The sequence below is a fragment of the Onychomys torridus genome, chromosome 1 (genome assembly GCF_903995425.1).
Source record: "Onychomys torridus chromosome 1, mOncTor1.1, whole genome shotgun sequence".
NCBI lineage: Eukaryota > Metazoa > Chordata > Mammalia > Rodentia > Cricetidae > Onychomys > Onychomys torridus.
Window position 1 is genome coordinate 67,145,879 of NC_050443.1, and position 14,803 is coordinate 67,160,681.

Consider the following 14,803-nt stretch of genomic DNA (forward strand, 5'->3'; position numbering starts at 1 on the left):
CACATAACGTTATATGGACTCAGCAGGTTATATTTGAGAATACATAGATATAGACATACGGATACACATGCAATGAAAATTGATGGAAAAAGAGGTCATAAATTTGAAGAAGGGGGTGTTATAAAAGGATTTACAGGGGAAAATGGAAGGGGAAAGTTATAAATAAAATACAATCTCAAAAACAAGCAAAAAAAGCAGAAAGAAGAGAAAGATGATCTCATTCCCCATCTCCTTCCTTTTATTGCCCCCTTCATCCCGAGTTTAACTCATGGAGATCTCCTATGTTTCCTAATCTCACAGTGACCCATGCATCCCTCTTAGGGTCCTCCTTGTTTCCTAGATTCTCTGGAGCTGTGGGTTGGTCCTGCCTTAAGTGAATGTATCAGGCTTTGCTGTCCCCCCATGAGAGAACTTACTTTTTGATGGAGGAGATAGGAGATAGGTTGTCCGGGGAAGTCCAGTGGGAGCAGGAGGAAGGATGAGAGAGGGATCTGTGGTTGGTATATAAAATGAATATGTTTTTTTAAATAAAAACATGATCATATTCTCATGTCCAAAAATTGTAGTGGATTTATGAATTATCCATATCATCAACTGTTCTTTGATTGTATAGAATGAAAATTAAATTTTTTCGTAAGCTTACACATCTCCTCATTACAGGAAATAAATATCAGTTGAGAATATGATGGGTGTTTTGCATTTTAGAATATCAAATAATAATTTAATGGCAATTAAGATATGATACAAAATAGATATTTTATTGAGGGACTACCTGCAGGTGTCATACAATGAAGCAAACCACACAGAGAGATAAGAATAAACACCTGGTGCAGATTGACTTTGTCAATCTGGATCAGACTTCAGAGAATCTAATGCCAGGCTGCTCATTGTCAGCATATTTAAAACACAGTACAGTTTGGGGAAAGGTTTCCAGGCAAAAATCAATCCAATCACTCCAATTCCAGATGTACAATAAAGATGTACAATAAAGTGTAAGCTGCAACTATGTAGTGACTCTTTACAAAGTACCTGTGACTACAAGTGTGGGTTCTATAGCTAAAGGGCCTGATATCTAGTGCGGTCTTTGAGCAATGGCATAGATGCCAGCAGGCCATAGAGTAGTTGTGACATCTAAAGATGGGCAATGGTCTAGAGAAGGAAGAGTCTGGGATAGTTATTCTGGGAATCAGGGTGAAATCTACCCCTTCAGACAGCAAAATGGTCACCAGTTTGTTAATAACCTCTTCTTACTGATTTCTGGACGGAGTGCAGGTATTTGATTTTATCTTCTCCATTGAGGAAACACCCCTGTGTGGTTAACATTCCTGGTCCTCGTAATGCTTCTTTGTGAGTACAAGGACTTATGTACCTCCAACATTTTATATAATAGGATACTCTATATTTCTAGTATGTATTTTATATATGTTTGTATGTATACAGTGTGTATATAAATATATATTTTATATATGTATCCTGTGAATAAACCACATGTATATGCTTTGGCTGAAAAGACAAATTGTCTTATATATGTTGTGTTTCCACAGCAGAATAATTACTACTAGATGATACATGTTAAAAAAAAAAAAGGTTCTTTGGATCAATACTTTGGGTGGGTTGGAAGTCCAAATAACACAGTGATAATACTTGGCCTTATTATTAAATTGTGGGGAAAAATAAAGGAAATCAGTTTCATACAGAAAAGGAATGTGTACAAAGAAAGAAACAAGATGCTGTGTAAGAACTAAACTTTCCCTTTTCATGAGCGGTGGAAACTAATCTACCCTGGCAGACCTTATCCATCTACCAGAAGAAGTCATCTGAGAATGAATACTGACTGTCTGATTACCTTCTCTTAGGCCCACTTAAAATACCACCACATCAATGTGACCACACTACAGACCAAACTCCCCAAAACAGGATCCTTGAAGAATAAACCATATCAAAACCACAGCAGTGGGATGAAATTATCATACAATGAGACTTGAGGGGGGAAAGTGTTAGCACAGAATAAAAAGAGAAGATAAATGCTTTCTACCATTTTATATTAAAATATCAGAATATATTAAACAAAAGACAAGTTAGAATGCTGAAGAGAAACTTGCACATTTGTGATCATCAAGGCTGTATTTGATGCTGTCAATAAATGGAAACATCTTAAAAGTGTTCTTTGATTGATGAACACTTGGTTCCTACGCAATCAAATACTATTCATCCACAAGACAGAAGGATGAAATCCTGCTCTTATGACAACATGGATGGAGATGGGGGACATTATATTTTGTGAATAAGTTAAGCACTGAAATGTAAATACTACATGATCTCACTGTTAAGAAACATCTACAAAAGTTATTTTTTACAGAAATTGAGAACAGAAGGGTAAAGGGTGGCAACCAGGTTAAGGAAAGGAAGAGAAGGGGCAGGTTGGTTAACTGGTATTATCGTAGTTAGTTTGGAGAGAGATGCTCTGGTTAGATGATAACATGAACTGTTGATTTTGAAAAGTTAGAAGATACAAAAACAATTGTTGGATCTTTCAATAGAAAAGGAAAAGAATGAAACTTAAAACAGAAAAAATTAACAATTTGAACCTTGTACAATGTATGAATATACTGAGAGATTAGTTTGTTCTACATTTCAGTTAAGAGAAAAGATCCTTATTGTACCTAATAAATGCAATTCTCTCATTTCAATATCTCTTTTTGTATGTTCATTTTCATACAGGCAACTATGGAGAAAGTGGGATGGAAGCTTTCAAAGACATGTCAGCCAAGGAAGGGATTTGCATCGCCCACTCTTACAAAATCTACAGCAATGCTGGGGAGCAGAGCTTCGACAAGCTGTTGAAAAAGCTCAGAAGCCACTTGCCCAAGGCCCGGGTGGTAGCCTGCTTCTGTGAAGGCATGACAGTGAGAGGTCTGTTGATGGCCATGAGACGCTTGGGTCTAGCAGGAGAATTTCTGCTTCTGGGCAGGTAAGTGGCAATGAACAAAGTGATGCCCAAACATTGCCTTTATTCTTTTACTGCATAAGGACTGCTGTGTTCGAATTTTAATCTGTGTACCAGAAGAGTGTAACTTGCATAAAACATCATAAAGACCAGAGAGAATGATGGAAAGTGAATAGCTAATGTGCTGATTTATGATGAATGTGAAGACGCAGACTTCACCTCAAAAATCATGATAAGGAATAAGGTGCTTTCTTTAAAAGTGGTATCAAAAACATATATAAATAAAATTTGTTGATATTAATTTTAAAATGGTTTTGAGAATGCATATATAAGCTTGCTTTATAATATAGAATTGTAGAGTTTGGGCTTTAAAATAAGGTATTATTTTTCAATATATCTGATATCCCATTGTCTGATCAGCTACACTGATACAAGATAAAATTATAGTTGTTAGCTTCTACAAAGATTGATTTGTAGTTATCCAGATATTTCACTTAATTGATACAACTTACTGATTCCATGCAGCTATAGCTAAATTTATATTAGTACTTTCAAAGAAATAATAACTCAATACAATGTGACTATGTATAATATAAAAATGCATGTAATGTACATGTGTTTAGATATATGTATGTGAAGTTTCCTATGAGTAATTAATTAATTTGATAAAGGAGGGTGTGGGCTAACAGAACCTATACTTAGAAAACCAAAAAAAACAAAAACAAAAACAAAAACAAAAAACAGAGAGCCCATGTGTGTTCTAGTCCCAGTACAAACCCAAGATGCACGGAAGATGACTCTGTTAACTTCTCTCGAGGTCAGGATCCTGTGTACTATGAAACACCAATAAGTGATCTACATCTAAAAGTTAGGCAAGACGAATATCATGTGTCATATACTCATGTAGGTCCCTCCTCTTGTCCAGCCTTCTTTTATTAAGTCCCCAACTCAGACTCTATGAAAGAGTAGGGAGAAGGGCCGGTGCTTTACTTATTCTACTCATTTCAAATGATATTACCATAAAACAGCATCACAAAAATACCCTTAACATCTGGTTAAATGTTTGAGTACCACATATTAAGCAAATAAATATATAAAGTATACCATCATAATCACTAAGAGGATGCTATAATTTTTAATGGAATTCTCTCTGGAGTGAGAAAATGTGACTTTTTGAGTCATAGGGGACTTTTTCAATTCTATCCTTAAAGATGTCATATACCATACACCCTTTCTGAAAAACTGGACAATTTATCATATATCATATATCCAATCTGAAAAATTGAAAAGGATGAGCCTAAAATATAATGCTTTCTCAGTAACTCTGTCCACAACAGGAAGACATCTCAGTTGTTATCTTTTGATAGCTTTTAAATTTAACTACATTTCATTTATTTTCAAAATGCTTAATGGAACTTCTAATTGACATTTAGCTCCTGCATAGCTATATTTTCTGGGTATTGCTTTATTTACCTAATTCTCTTGTTTGAAATGAGAGCAGTAAACTGATGTAATTATTTTAGTATGAGGCCACGTTTCATTCATAATAATTACATTAGACAAAATTTCTTTTAAATTAATTTTATTATGTACTGTATAGTTTTGTAGAGCTCCAGAATGTGTCCACTGATACTCTTTATATTCCAAACGGTGATGTTAATACTTGAGAGGAAATAGAAAAAAAGACCAGAGCATTAAACAGTCTGATGTTTTTCTAAGATATTTCAGATCATATTTGAATCCTTTTCCATTATTAGATGTCAGACTGTAGGCATTATTGACTAAACACAAGTTAATATTTATGACGGCTACAATATTCCACATATGACTGTACCACTTGCTATACCACAAAATAAAAATTCAAACTTAATAAGTTAATGTTAATTCTAGATATACTAAATACAGAAAGTTATTTCCAAGTTATTTAAACTATTAGAAACAGATTTGTAGTCTTTAGTCAGAGATTCTTTAATCCCTTCATTGATCAGTTACTTTATGATTCATATTTACTTGAGCTTTGATTTACTTCATCTATGAGTAATTTTGTTTAAAATTTTTCTCTATTCTGAATTAAAAAATATTTCCCTGTAATAGGCATCTTTACACAATATTTTCTCTGAAAGAACACATCATAATCTTTCAATGATTTGGGGCAATAACATAATCCAGAGTTCCAATTCTCTGTGAAACACTATTTCTTCAGTCACTTTTAATGGGAAGTCACTTGGTGTGTTAATAAAACCATTTGCAGAAGAATTTATCAAATAAACAGATGTTTTATAACAAATACTATATGAAATTCATTCTCTGCATTGTCTCATGCAACCTCTCATTTGACAAATATTTAGTACCTACTTCATTAAAATGCTTGAGCTATATTTTTGGATGAAGCAGAAAATAGTTTTTACAATGATGTATTTCCCAGACGGTAATAGAGTCTAAAAAAAAATCCATGAGAACAATTGACATGTTGAAATCTGCCATCATGTCTTTTCATTGAAAAATAATCTAAGATTTTAAAATGTTTAATAATACCATTATATAAAAGAAAAACAATTTTTAGTAGTTATAAGAAGAACACCTATTTCTTTCCTTTTTTTTTTTTAAGAAACTGTTAACCACACGGATCAGATAGCAGAATCAAAGTTACACATAAATCCAGTAGTAACAACTGGCAATCCAGCTCTGTTTTTTTTTCTACAAATTTATCTCTTATAGAATAGCAGAGGGACATGCTAAATGGATAACAAACCCAAGCCTCTACATAGCTATTCCCTAGAAAATTCAATTAGTTTACCAATATGTACTGCACATTTAAATTTCTTGGTCCTTCCTATCTTGCCAGGGCAGCTGCCATTTTTATAAAATAATCACCCAGAGGCTTAACATTAATTGAAAACTGTTTGGTCTATGGCTCAGGCTTATTGCTAGCTAGCTATTTCATCTTAAATTAACCCATTTCTATTAATCTATGTATCGCCAAATGTCTCATGGCTTTTCCTGGGTTCTATTACATCTTGCTCCTTTGCAGCTCTCAGTGTTTCCCCTTTCTTTCTTCTCCATCTTTCTTCTCACTGTTATCTTTGCTTGGACTTCTTGCTTGGCTATAACCTATCTTGCCAAAACATTTTTTTATTAACTAATTAACACATATTCACAGCTTACAGGAAGACCATCCCACAGCAATGTATGCCTATGTTCTAAGATTATTTTGTCTTTTTGTGTTCACCTAATATCATTTTTATTGTCTCTTGTGTTGCCTGATTCATACTTGAATGAATGATTCTCAGAAACTAGAAGCCAAAGCTGTAGGATATGGACTATTCTCATCATTAGTGAGTCCTGTGTTTCACTCTCTAGGTATCTAGGGACAGGGATGTTTATTACGCCATTCAGTTAACATATTTGGCAGGACTAAGAAAACTCTGTTGCAAACACCTCCATTCTTCATCAATGGATTTTTCCATTGTGCTACAAGTAAATAGAATATGAGTACCTCATAGACCCAGACATTCAGTGTTCCCATTTGAGCTCAGGATAGTCTTTTGTCTTGGTATTAATAAAGTCACATTGTCTGGATCCATGAAGTCACTTTGCAAAACACCTTCGCTTGTATATAAGAAAAGAATCAGAAGGGGAATCATAATAGCATTTCTAAAGGTGCTTATTTTTCTAGAATGAGTATACTGTCTATTTTTTTTTAAGACAGATACTTTCTATGTAGCCCTGGTTGTCCTGGGACTCATTCTGCAGATCGGGCCGGCCTTGAACTCATAGAGATCCACTTCTCCCTGCTTCCCCAGTTCTGAGATTAAAGACATGCTATCATGCCCAGCATGAGTATACTGTCCTATTTTTAGACTTCATAATATAGTACCAGAGATACAGCATTTAAAAGTTATAAAATTTAATATAAACTTGGAAATGATAATATTTTAATTAGCTCTTTAAAGGTAGTTTTCTTAATTACATCTGTATATGTGTTTGAAATAAAACTCCACATAAAGGTAAATGCAGTTAAATTTCAAAACTACTTGCAAATTATAAGCAGAATTTCTTAGTATGAAGCAACTCAATCTCCATTAGCTTCAAAAGGGAAAAAATAGTGTATTCTAACAAATACATTTGCAGATAAACTAGTAAACAGCACTTCTAGTAAAACCATAATAATAGTTATTAACCCTGAGTGACAGATATTCCTCTCTATCCTTACACATTGTCAGTTTCAATTCAAAACTAAAGTCATTTGCAAACACATATGCTTAACTTCTTCTAGACTCTTCAAAACAATTAACTTGCAGGGTAAGACCAGAGAATTTTTAATGGAGTTTCAGGAAGGATGAAGGGCAAAGATGGAAACACAGACAGAAGAGAGAATGATTCATTTCCATTCTAAACAGTATTACACACGTCAGGACTTACATGCTTATGATTTTAATAATATCACCCTTGTACAGGATAGGAAATAAAAGATTTCAATAGGTTTAATGGGCTCACAGGATATCTTACCTAGCTTACACAATTATAAATAGTACAAAGACCTAAGAATCCTCACAAATACATGTTTCAAAACTTGGAAATTCTCAATTTAATTTTGTCTTATGTTTAATTTTGTTGTGTGAGTTCATCTTTTGAACATTTAAAAAACTGGATAAAAATCCATGAATACTATAGACATGTGTATCATACATCTATAGTTTAAATAAAGCTAGAAAAATTGTGTCCCATCTTGGCTATATTTTGTTGTGTTCATATGCATTGATTTGGCAAGACCAGAATAATCACATGAAGTTCTGTCTATAAGCAGCCAGCTGTTTAGTTGCATGTACATCAAACTGTCTTGACCATATGGGTCAAGCACAGACAGTAGAGAGAATACATGTAAAAGCAGTCTGTAACAGAGTATGATAGATGCCATTTTTGTGCCTCTTGTGCAGAATATGAAAAGAAAAAGTTAAGGACATTTTATAGCAGTGTTTTTGTTTGTCAATATGTAATTTATAAATAGCAGTTTTAAAGGGGAAACATACATGCAAAGAAATGGTTGATTTTAATGGCTCATTTTCAAATAAGGAAAATAAGTTATTAACCAATGTTAAAAATGTCTTTGAGCCATTTATTTAATTTTAACCTTGTTGTAGCATTTTAGACAATGTAAGAATATATATTTTCCCTGTCATCATTAAGACCCATAAGATTTGAATATTTCCTTCAAAGGCCAGTCAACAAAGTATGTTTAGTTAGTCATTTAATTTTGGATTCTAGGGAGATCAAAGCTTAAACATATGAGAACAAGTATAGTTTAAAGTAATCTAGAGATAAAGCAATAACCCAAGCAGGTTGACTCCTCAATTGGAGCAGCAGTTAAAATCATTAGGAGTTAAAAGTTTTGAACACAGAAAAATAACACTACTCACATTGTAATTGTCAATGACAAGTAAAGAGGGCATGCACATGTATGTGTGTGTGTGTGTGTGTGTGTGTGTGTGTGTGTGTGTGTGTGTGTATACTGTGCACATGTATGGCGTTGGGTTAACAACATGTCATTAAAGTGTAGAAAACCAAAAGAAAGACATGATTAATAAGCAGTTTCCTACATTATCTTTAAAATATTACTTTATCTGTTACAATGAGAAGAAATGATTCTGCTACACTGTAATCAAAAAGGCACAATGAGGAGAGGGCTATTTAGCTATACTATAATAAACAACAGTTCTCAAAATAACACCAAATTTAATATTTGCCCTTGTGCTGTCACAGAAAGTACTGTGAGATTTAACTCTGTGAATGTTTTAAAGATAGATTAAACAGTAGCCCAGTTTTCGTTTCATCAACAGGAGTGATTCATAGAGACTAATGTATGCTAAACAATTAAAGATGACATCTTTGATCTATAACTACATGGCTGTTCCAACACTGCTTCTACCCTGCAAAGTCACAGGGGAATTGTTTCATCACAGGGATGTCATTCTATATTTTTTTAAAAAGGCCAAGTGATGCATGCATGCATGATTCTTCCAACCTTATCAGATAGGTGAGTCTATCCCCAGGTAAGAAATGGAGAAGAAAAGAATTAAAACTTTTGTATCTCCACTCCTTTACCCAAAAGCAGTGGAAATTTCTCCCAAATGCTTCTTATGTTGATCTTCTTAACTTAGCTTTGAAAATTGAAAATCTGAAACTCAGAGGTATAACTTGTCTATAGTCAGCAAGATCAATAGATGTTTAACCTAAATTTGGTTGTTGCTGGTGACCTTGAAAAGTGTTCTGGGTCTGAAAACCAGAAAGATAAAAAAAGGAGACAAGAAGACCAAAAATGGAGAAGAATTTTGACTAGAGTGAAAACAACCCAGAACTTCTAAGTCTTCTATTGGACTAGAGCATTTACATCCCAGTGTTCTGCTAGTTTGGGGAATAGCTGTAGTTATAAAATTCATTTAGGATATTTTGATAGTTGGATATTAACAATACATATTAATAGAGTGCTGTGTTTAGCAAAGACTGTTATATATTATTGATCTTGTGTGTTAATTTATTGACTCTCTTTAGCATATCTATTTGGAAGCCATCTTTTACCTAATTTTTTTTATTTATTTATTTATTTATTTATTTATTTATTTATTTATTTATTTTGATTTTTTGAGACAGGGTTTCCCTGTGTAGCTTTGCGCCTTTCCTGGAACTCACTTGGTAGCCCAGGCTGGCCTCAAACTCACAGAGATTCGCCTGCCTCTCCTGGGATCAAAGGCGTGTGCCACCACCGCCGGCACCTAATTTTATAGCTGAGGAAATAGAATGAAAACCTACTTATTAAAGATCATACAGGCAGTGTCAAAGAGGACATTGAGAGGAAGCCTGTGTCCTTAACCATTATGGTGAGCCATCTGGAGGTCTTTGATGATCCTTATACTCAGAAATAAATTTAGCCTTATTGGTATGAAATATCAATGATACTTTTACTCTTTGGCCAATATAGAGAAACTATGACAAAGAAAAATAGGGTAATTAAATTCTTCAAAACAGAGTTTTCTTAAAGTAAAAGTAAATCCAGTGTACCTTTCTTTAAAGAAAACAAAAACTATACAAGCCAAAAAACAAACAAACAAAAAATTGGTGACATGGAATACTTGAGCCAACTAATTTTCACAGTAAATCACTGTGGGGAAAAAAGTGCAGGTTTCAGTAAGTGAGAAAAGATTTAATACACTTTATTTATAGGTTGGGCAAACATCTGTAGGTAATCAGAGACAAACACAGAATACTATGATTTAATAAAAGCAGGTCAGAGCCATGTGCTTTTCCTTGGTTTTCTAGAAAACTGATATGTTTCATGGAATTCACACACGATGAGGTAAAGCTTTACTGACACATAGTCATGTTCATTTGCCTAATTTCTTTGGCTGAATGATGTATTGAATGGTTGTTAAAGAAACCATGTGTCTTATGAAACCGAAAATATTGTCTGTCTGTCTGACTACTTAAAGTTTTGGAGATTCTGATCCAGTGTTCAAAAAGTAAAGCTGTCCCTACTTACTTACATAACACTATTAAGACTTATGCTTTCAGCATTTACCCAGAAACTCTTATGCTTTGCATGTTAATTCTGTTTTTAGATTTCTCTTCTCTTAGTAGTTTAGGGACTTGGTGATATCAGTAGGACCAGACATAGGAGCTTTGTTAGATAAATAGGGACAGGTTGTAATGTTTAGCATTGTGTTTCTGACTACTAAGAAGGACAAGAACAATGGAGTTTTTAATTTTTTCTTCAACTTCCTGGAACATATTGTTCAAAGCAATACACCTAAAAAGATCCTCTATTCAGTTCTGAATGATTTGGTTTTATCTAAAAATTTTAATATTGCTAAGTAAAATAGGGTATGTACATTTTGGTTACACATATTTGTCCTTCTAATGAAGATATTTTTATTACATTCATTTGCCAGATTGAGTTAATGGCATAGAGTAAATGCTTCCTTTCTTTACTTTTCATGCATCTTTCTCAGAGTCAATTTATATAAAAATAACTTTGAAAAACTTATATAAAATAATCTTAAGCCATTCCCCTTGATTCTTTTTGGACCCTGTAATCGAGCACACATTGTCCTTTAACATTTTCTTGAATCTGCCTATCAGTTTTCCTACTATAATCAAAAGTGAGACCATAAATTATAATTAACTAGGAACAGCCTGAAAAGATGGTTTAGCACTTAAAAGCAATTGTTTTTGCAGAGGACCTGAGTTTGATTCACACCATACACACAGTGATGCACAACCATCCATAATTCCAGTTCCTAGGGGCCCAATGTTCTCTTGTGATCTGTATAAGCACCAAGGATGCATGTGATATGCAGACATATATGTAGTCAAAGCGCTTGTGCACATAAAATAAATACTTAAAAACTGATAATTAGGAACTCATGGGACCAGTTGGAACAGATACATATTAAAACCCAGTACAAATACCTATGAGCTGATTATGGAAACTCATTCTCTGCACAGTGCCAGTTTTAAGACATCTTCACCTTCTCAGAATCAAAACTTGTATGCTTTCTCAAAAACACCTGCCTTACAGTATCATATCCAGGGCTTCCTCCCTGAAATCACATGCACATTTTGCACTGCACAGTTGGGATTATCATGTAAGATGTTTTCCCTAATGTTGTTGGGGTTTTGAACTCCGCTTTAGCCTCTTAATAGCCTAATGACTATTCATTTCTTCTCCTGTCTTTTCCTCTTTCTCATTATCTCAAGAGATTTTTGGTATGTGGGCAGTGGGTTGTTAATCTTTATGCTTTTTACACCTAACACATTATATTGAGAATGCTTGAAACTTCAGATTAAAAAAAAAACAACAACAACAACAACAGGTTTGGTAGTTACATATAGCTAGAGTAATTTCTCCGATAATTATCATTTGACTAAATAGGCAAAATTCTATGTCCTTTGAAGACAGAAAGCAAACTAAAGGCATGCTGCTGGGCAAGAAAGCCAGCTAAAAGCCTCCTGGTAGAGGACAGAGATCATTCCTCAAGATGCCCTCCCTGTAATTTTGATAAAGAGCTCTAAATCATAGCTTTTAGTACTTATGGGGATAACCGTCTTTGGCCAACCATCAGTGAAAATGTCTTCTCTATGTTAAATAACCATGTACTCAACTAATCAACTTTTCCAATGGGAAAGTCAGTTTATTAAAATACGTTGTAACAAAGAAGCCTGTAGACAACTTTGGATCACAACTGTACTTTTACATAAGAAAGCCTAGTAGGAATTAACCTGTTTATATTTCTGTGTGTGTGTGTGTGTGTGTGTGTGTGTGTGAGAGAGAGAGAGAGAGAGAGAGAGAGAGAGAGAGAGAGAGAGAGAGAGAATGTATGCACATCTGTACAGATGTGCGTTGATTACAGATGTGCATTGAAGCCAGAGGACAATCACAGTTTTCATTCCAGAAGGTGCTGGCCACATTGTTTTGTTTTCTTCAGACAACTGTATTCACTGGTCTGAAACTCACCAAGTAGGCTTGAGAACTTGCTAGTGAGTGTCAAGTATTTATCTGAATCTACTTCCCCAGTGCTCAGATTATAAGCACATGACATCATGCCAGGGACTTCTTTCTTTCTTTTTTTTTCAAATGTAGATTCTAGGGCTCAAACTCAGCAACTTGTGCCTGCAAGGCAAACACTTTAATCTCCCCTGCACCTTATTTTATGGACAAAAACACACAACTGATTTTTAAATTACTGGCATTTTCCCCAACCTTCTTCCTTTTCTCTTTCTCCTCCACTTTCATTTAGTACATGAACATATGTGTTGCTCTCCTAAACAGTCTTACAGCCACCTGATAACCACAGCTGCATTCTCCCCTTGCATGTTTGACTGTGGTTAACCTGTTCCCATCTTTCATATACACTATCAAATGCAGTTACTTTATTTTGTAGCTCCTGCATTTCATTCCTTGATCCATGCTTCTCTGAAAACAGAATTTTTTGGGCTTTTTTTTTTACTTTTACTCAATTAATTCAACCATATTTTAAAAAAGCAATGCTGGGAAGCTTAGGATTATTTTCTTTAAAGCAGATAACGCCACATAACCTTTCCCCACTTAAATAGCAATAATGCTTCCTTCATTAAAATTCATGTTTAATAGGACAAGTTCTGTATTGGTGTAACTGTACTATATATCTTTTTGTATATTCATAGGTGATTCCATCATTTGATCTTTGATACTAGTTATATGGTGATGTAGTATCTTTTTAATAATGTTTCATAGTATGGATAAGATCAATAAGGTACATATTCTCAGTTTCATAATTTTGTCATTTGTAAAAATTGTTGTTCAACACTAATTTTAGAAGTTTGTAAATTATAAAAATAGGGTTTTGGGTACTAAATATCAAAGGCTGAAAGTTTTAGTGGTACTAAATGATCTGAAAAAGAAAGGGTGGTTTTCACACATATTTTTATCATTCTATAATGGTATTCTGCCTTGTGAAAAGAGTATTATCCTCAATTATTACAGTGTTTCAAGATTTTTGTTGGTAAGTTTTTCATTTCTAATTATTGTATGGTAAAAATCCACGGGGTGTTTTTTATTCTTATGCTTTATTTAATATTCATAATTTTCTACAGAAACTTTGTGTTTTCTGTTGGAATTATAACTATATAATTATAGGATAACTGAGTCATTCCCACACCCATCACCTTTTCCAGTTATTCCCCTTTCTTAGCACTCTACATTCACTAAAATCTATAACTTACCTTGCACAATAATAATGACAATAGGTATCCATTTCTGTACTTGAATTGAGGAAATTTGGATTATAGTTTTGTTTTTTCTATAATACCTTTACGGTTTATGTTTATGAAATTTACTTTTTCTACATTCTTACACTGAACTAACAGTCATCCCAAATGTTTGTGTTTTTATATCAAACTATACAAATTGGTTTCTCTCTGTATCTCTCTCTACACACACACACACACACACACACACACACACACACACACACACACACACAGTTTTCCCCCAAATAAGAATAAAAAAGAAAGAATAAAATTATGATCATAAATGATCAATATACAATTTATTCCATTTCAATTAGTGATTTAAGAGTTTATATTTACATTCCAGTACAAGATAGTACAAAACACACATTTATCCTTACTCTTTAAACATCCATTAATTTTTGTTTCATTTACAATAAATCTAGTTGTAACAACATTATAAACTCCTTTCCTGTGTTTTCACCTATTTTGCATTGTCCCCTCATCCATTCTAGTCCAAACAGAACAGTCTTGATCTGTTCCCACCTAAGGGCCTTTTCAACAATTGTGTGTCTAAATCAGTCTTCCCTCAGATATCCTTATTATTAGAGTTTGCATCTGAAATATTCATTTATACATCATCTTCTCAATATGCTTCCCCAATTCCCCTATATAAGTATTTCTACCCAGAACCCCCATTCTTACTATTTTAATTAACCTTTCCCTAGATATCTTCATTGGATTTCTCATCTGAAATCTTCATTCATAAACTTCCTCAACTTCCTCATTTGTGTATAAAGCATATGCCCCTTCACACAAATCCATCTACTATCAACTTTATTTTTGTTAACAGTGCTTATTGCTTCCTAATGGCTTATATAATTTCTTATTAATTTTGCTTATTGCCATTCACATCTGTGATATAAATAACCACCATAATGGCAATTTTCTCCCTATACCATTTATGCATCCTGAGAAGAGTATTTCCTTTTTATGATAGAAACAACCTGCTATAATAGAACTCTTAATACCCAGTGTGGCAAATTGAGTTACTTAGAATTTCATAACTAGAAGGCTAGCATAATTTGAGATGAG

General features: G+C 33.7%; 1 protein-coding gene across 3 annotated transcripts in view; it reads left to right on the top strand.

Moving 5' to 3' along the window:
- Positions 1-14,803, top strand: part of Grm5 (glutamate metabotropic receptor 5) — a 484,091-nt gene that overhangs the window by 194,711 nt on the left and 274,577 nt on the right. For all 3 annotated transcript variants that reach the window (XM_036186135.1, XM_036186149.1, XM_036186142.1), the window contains exon 4: positions 2,722-2,971. In XM_036186135.1, the coding sequence (XP_036042028.1) occupies positions 2,722-2,971 (250 nt within the window). The remainder of the gene's footprint in view (positions 1-2,721; positions 2,972-14,803) is intronic.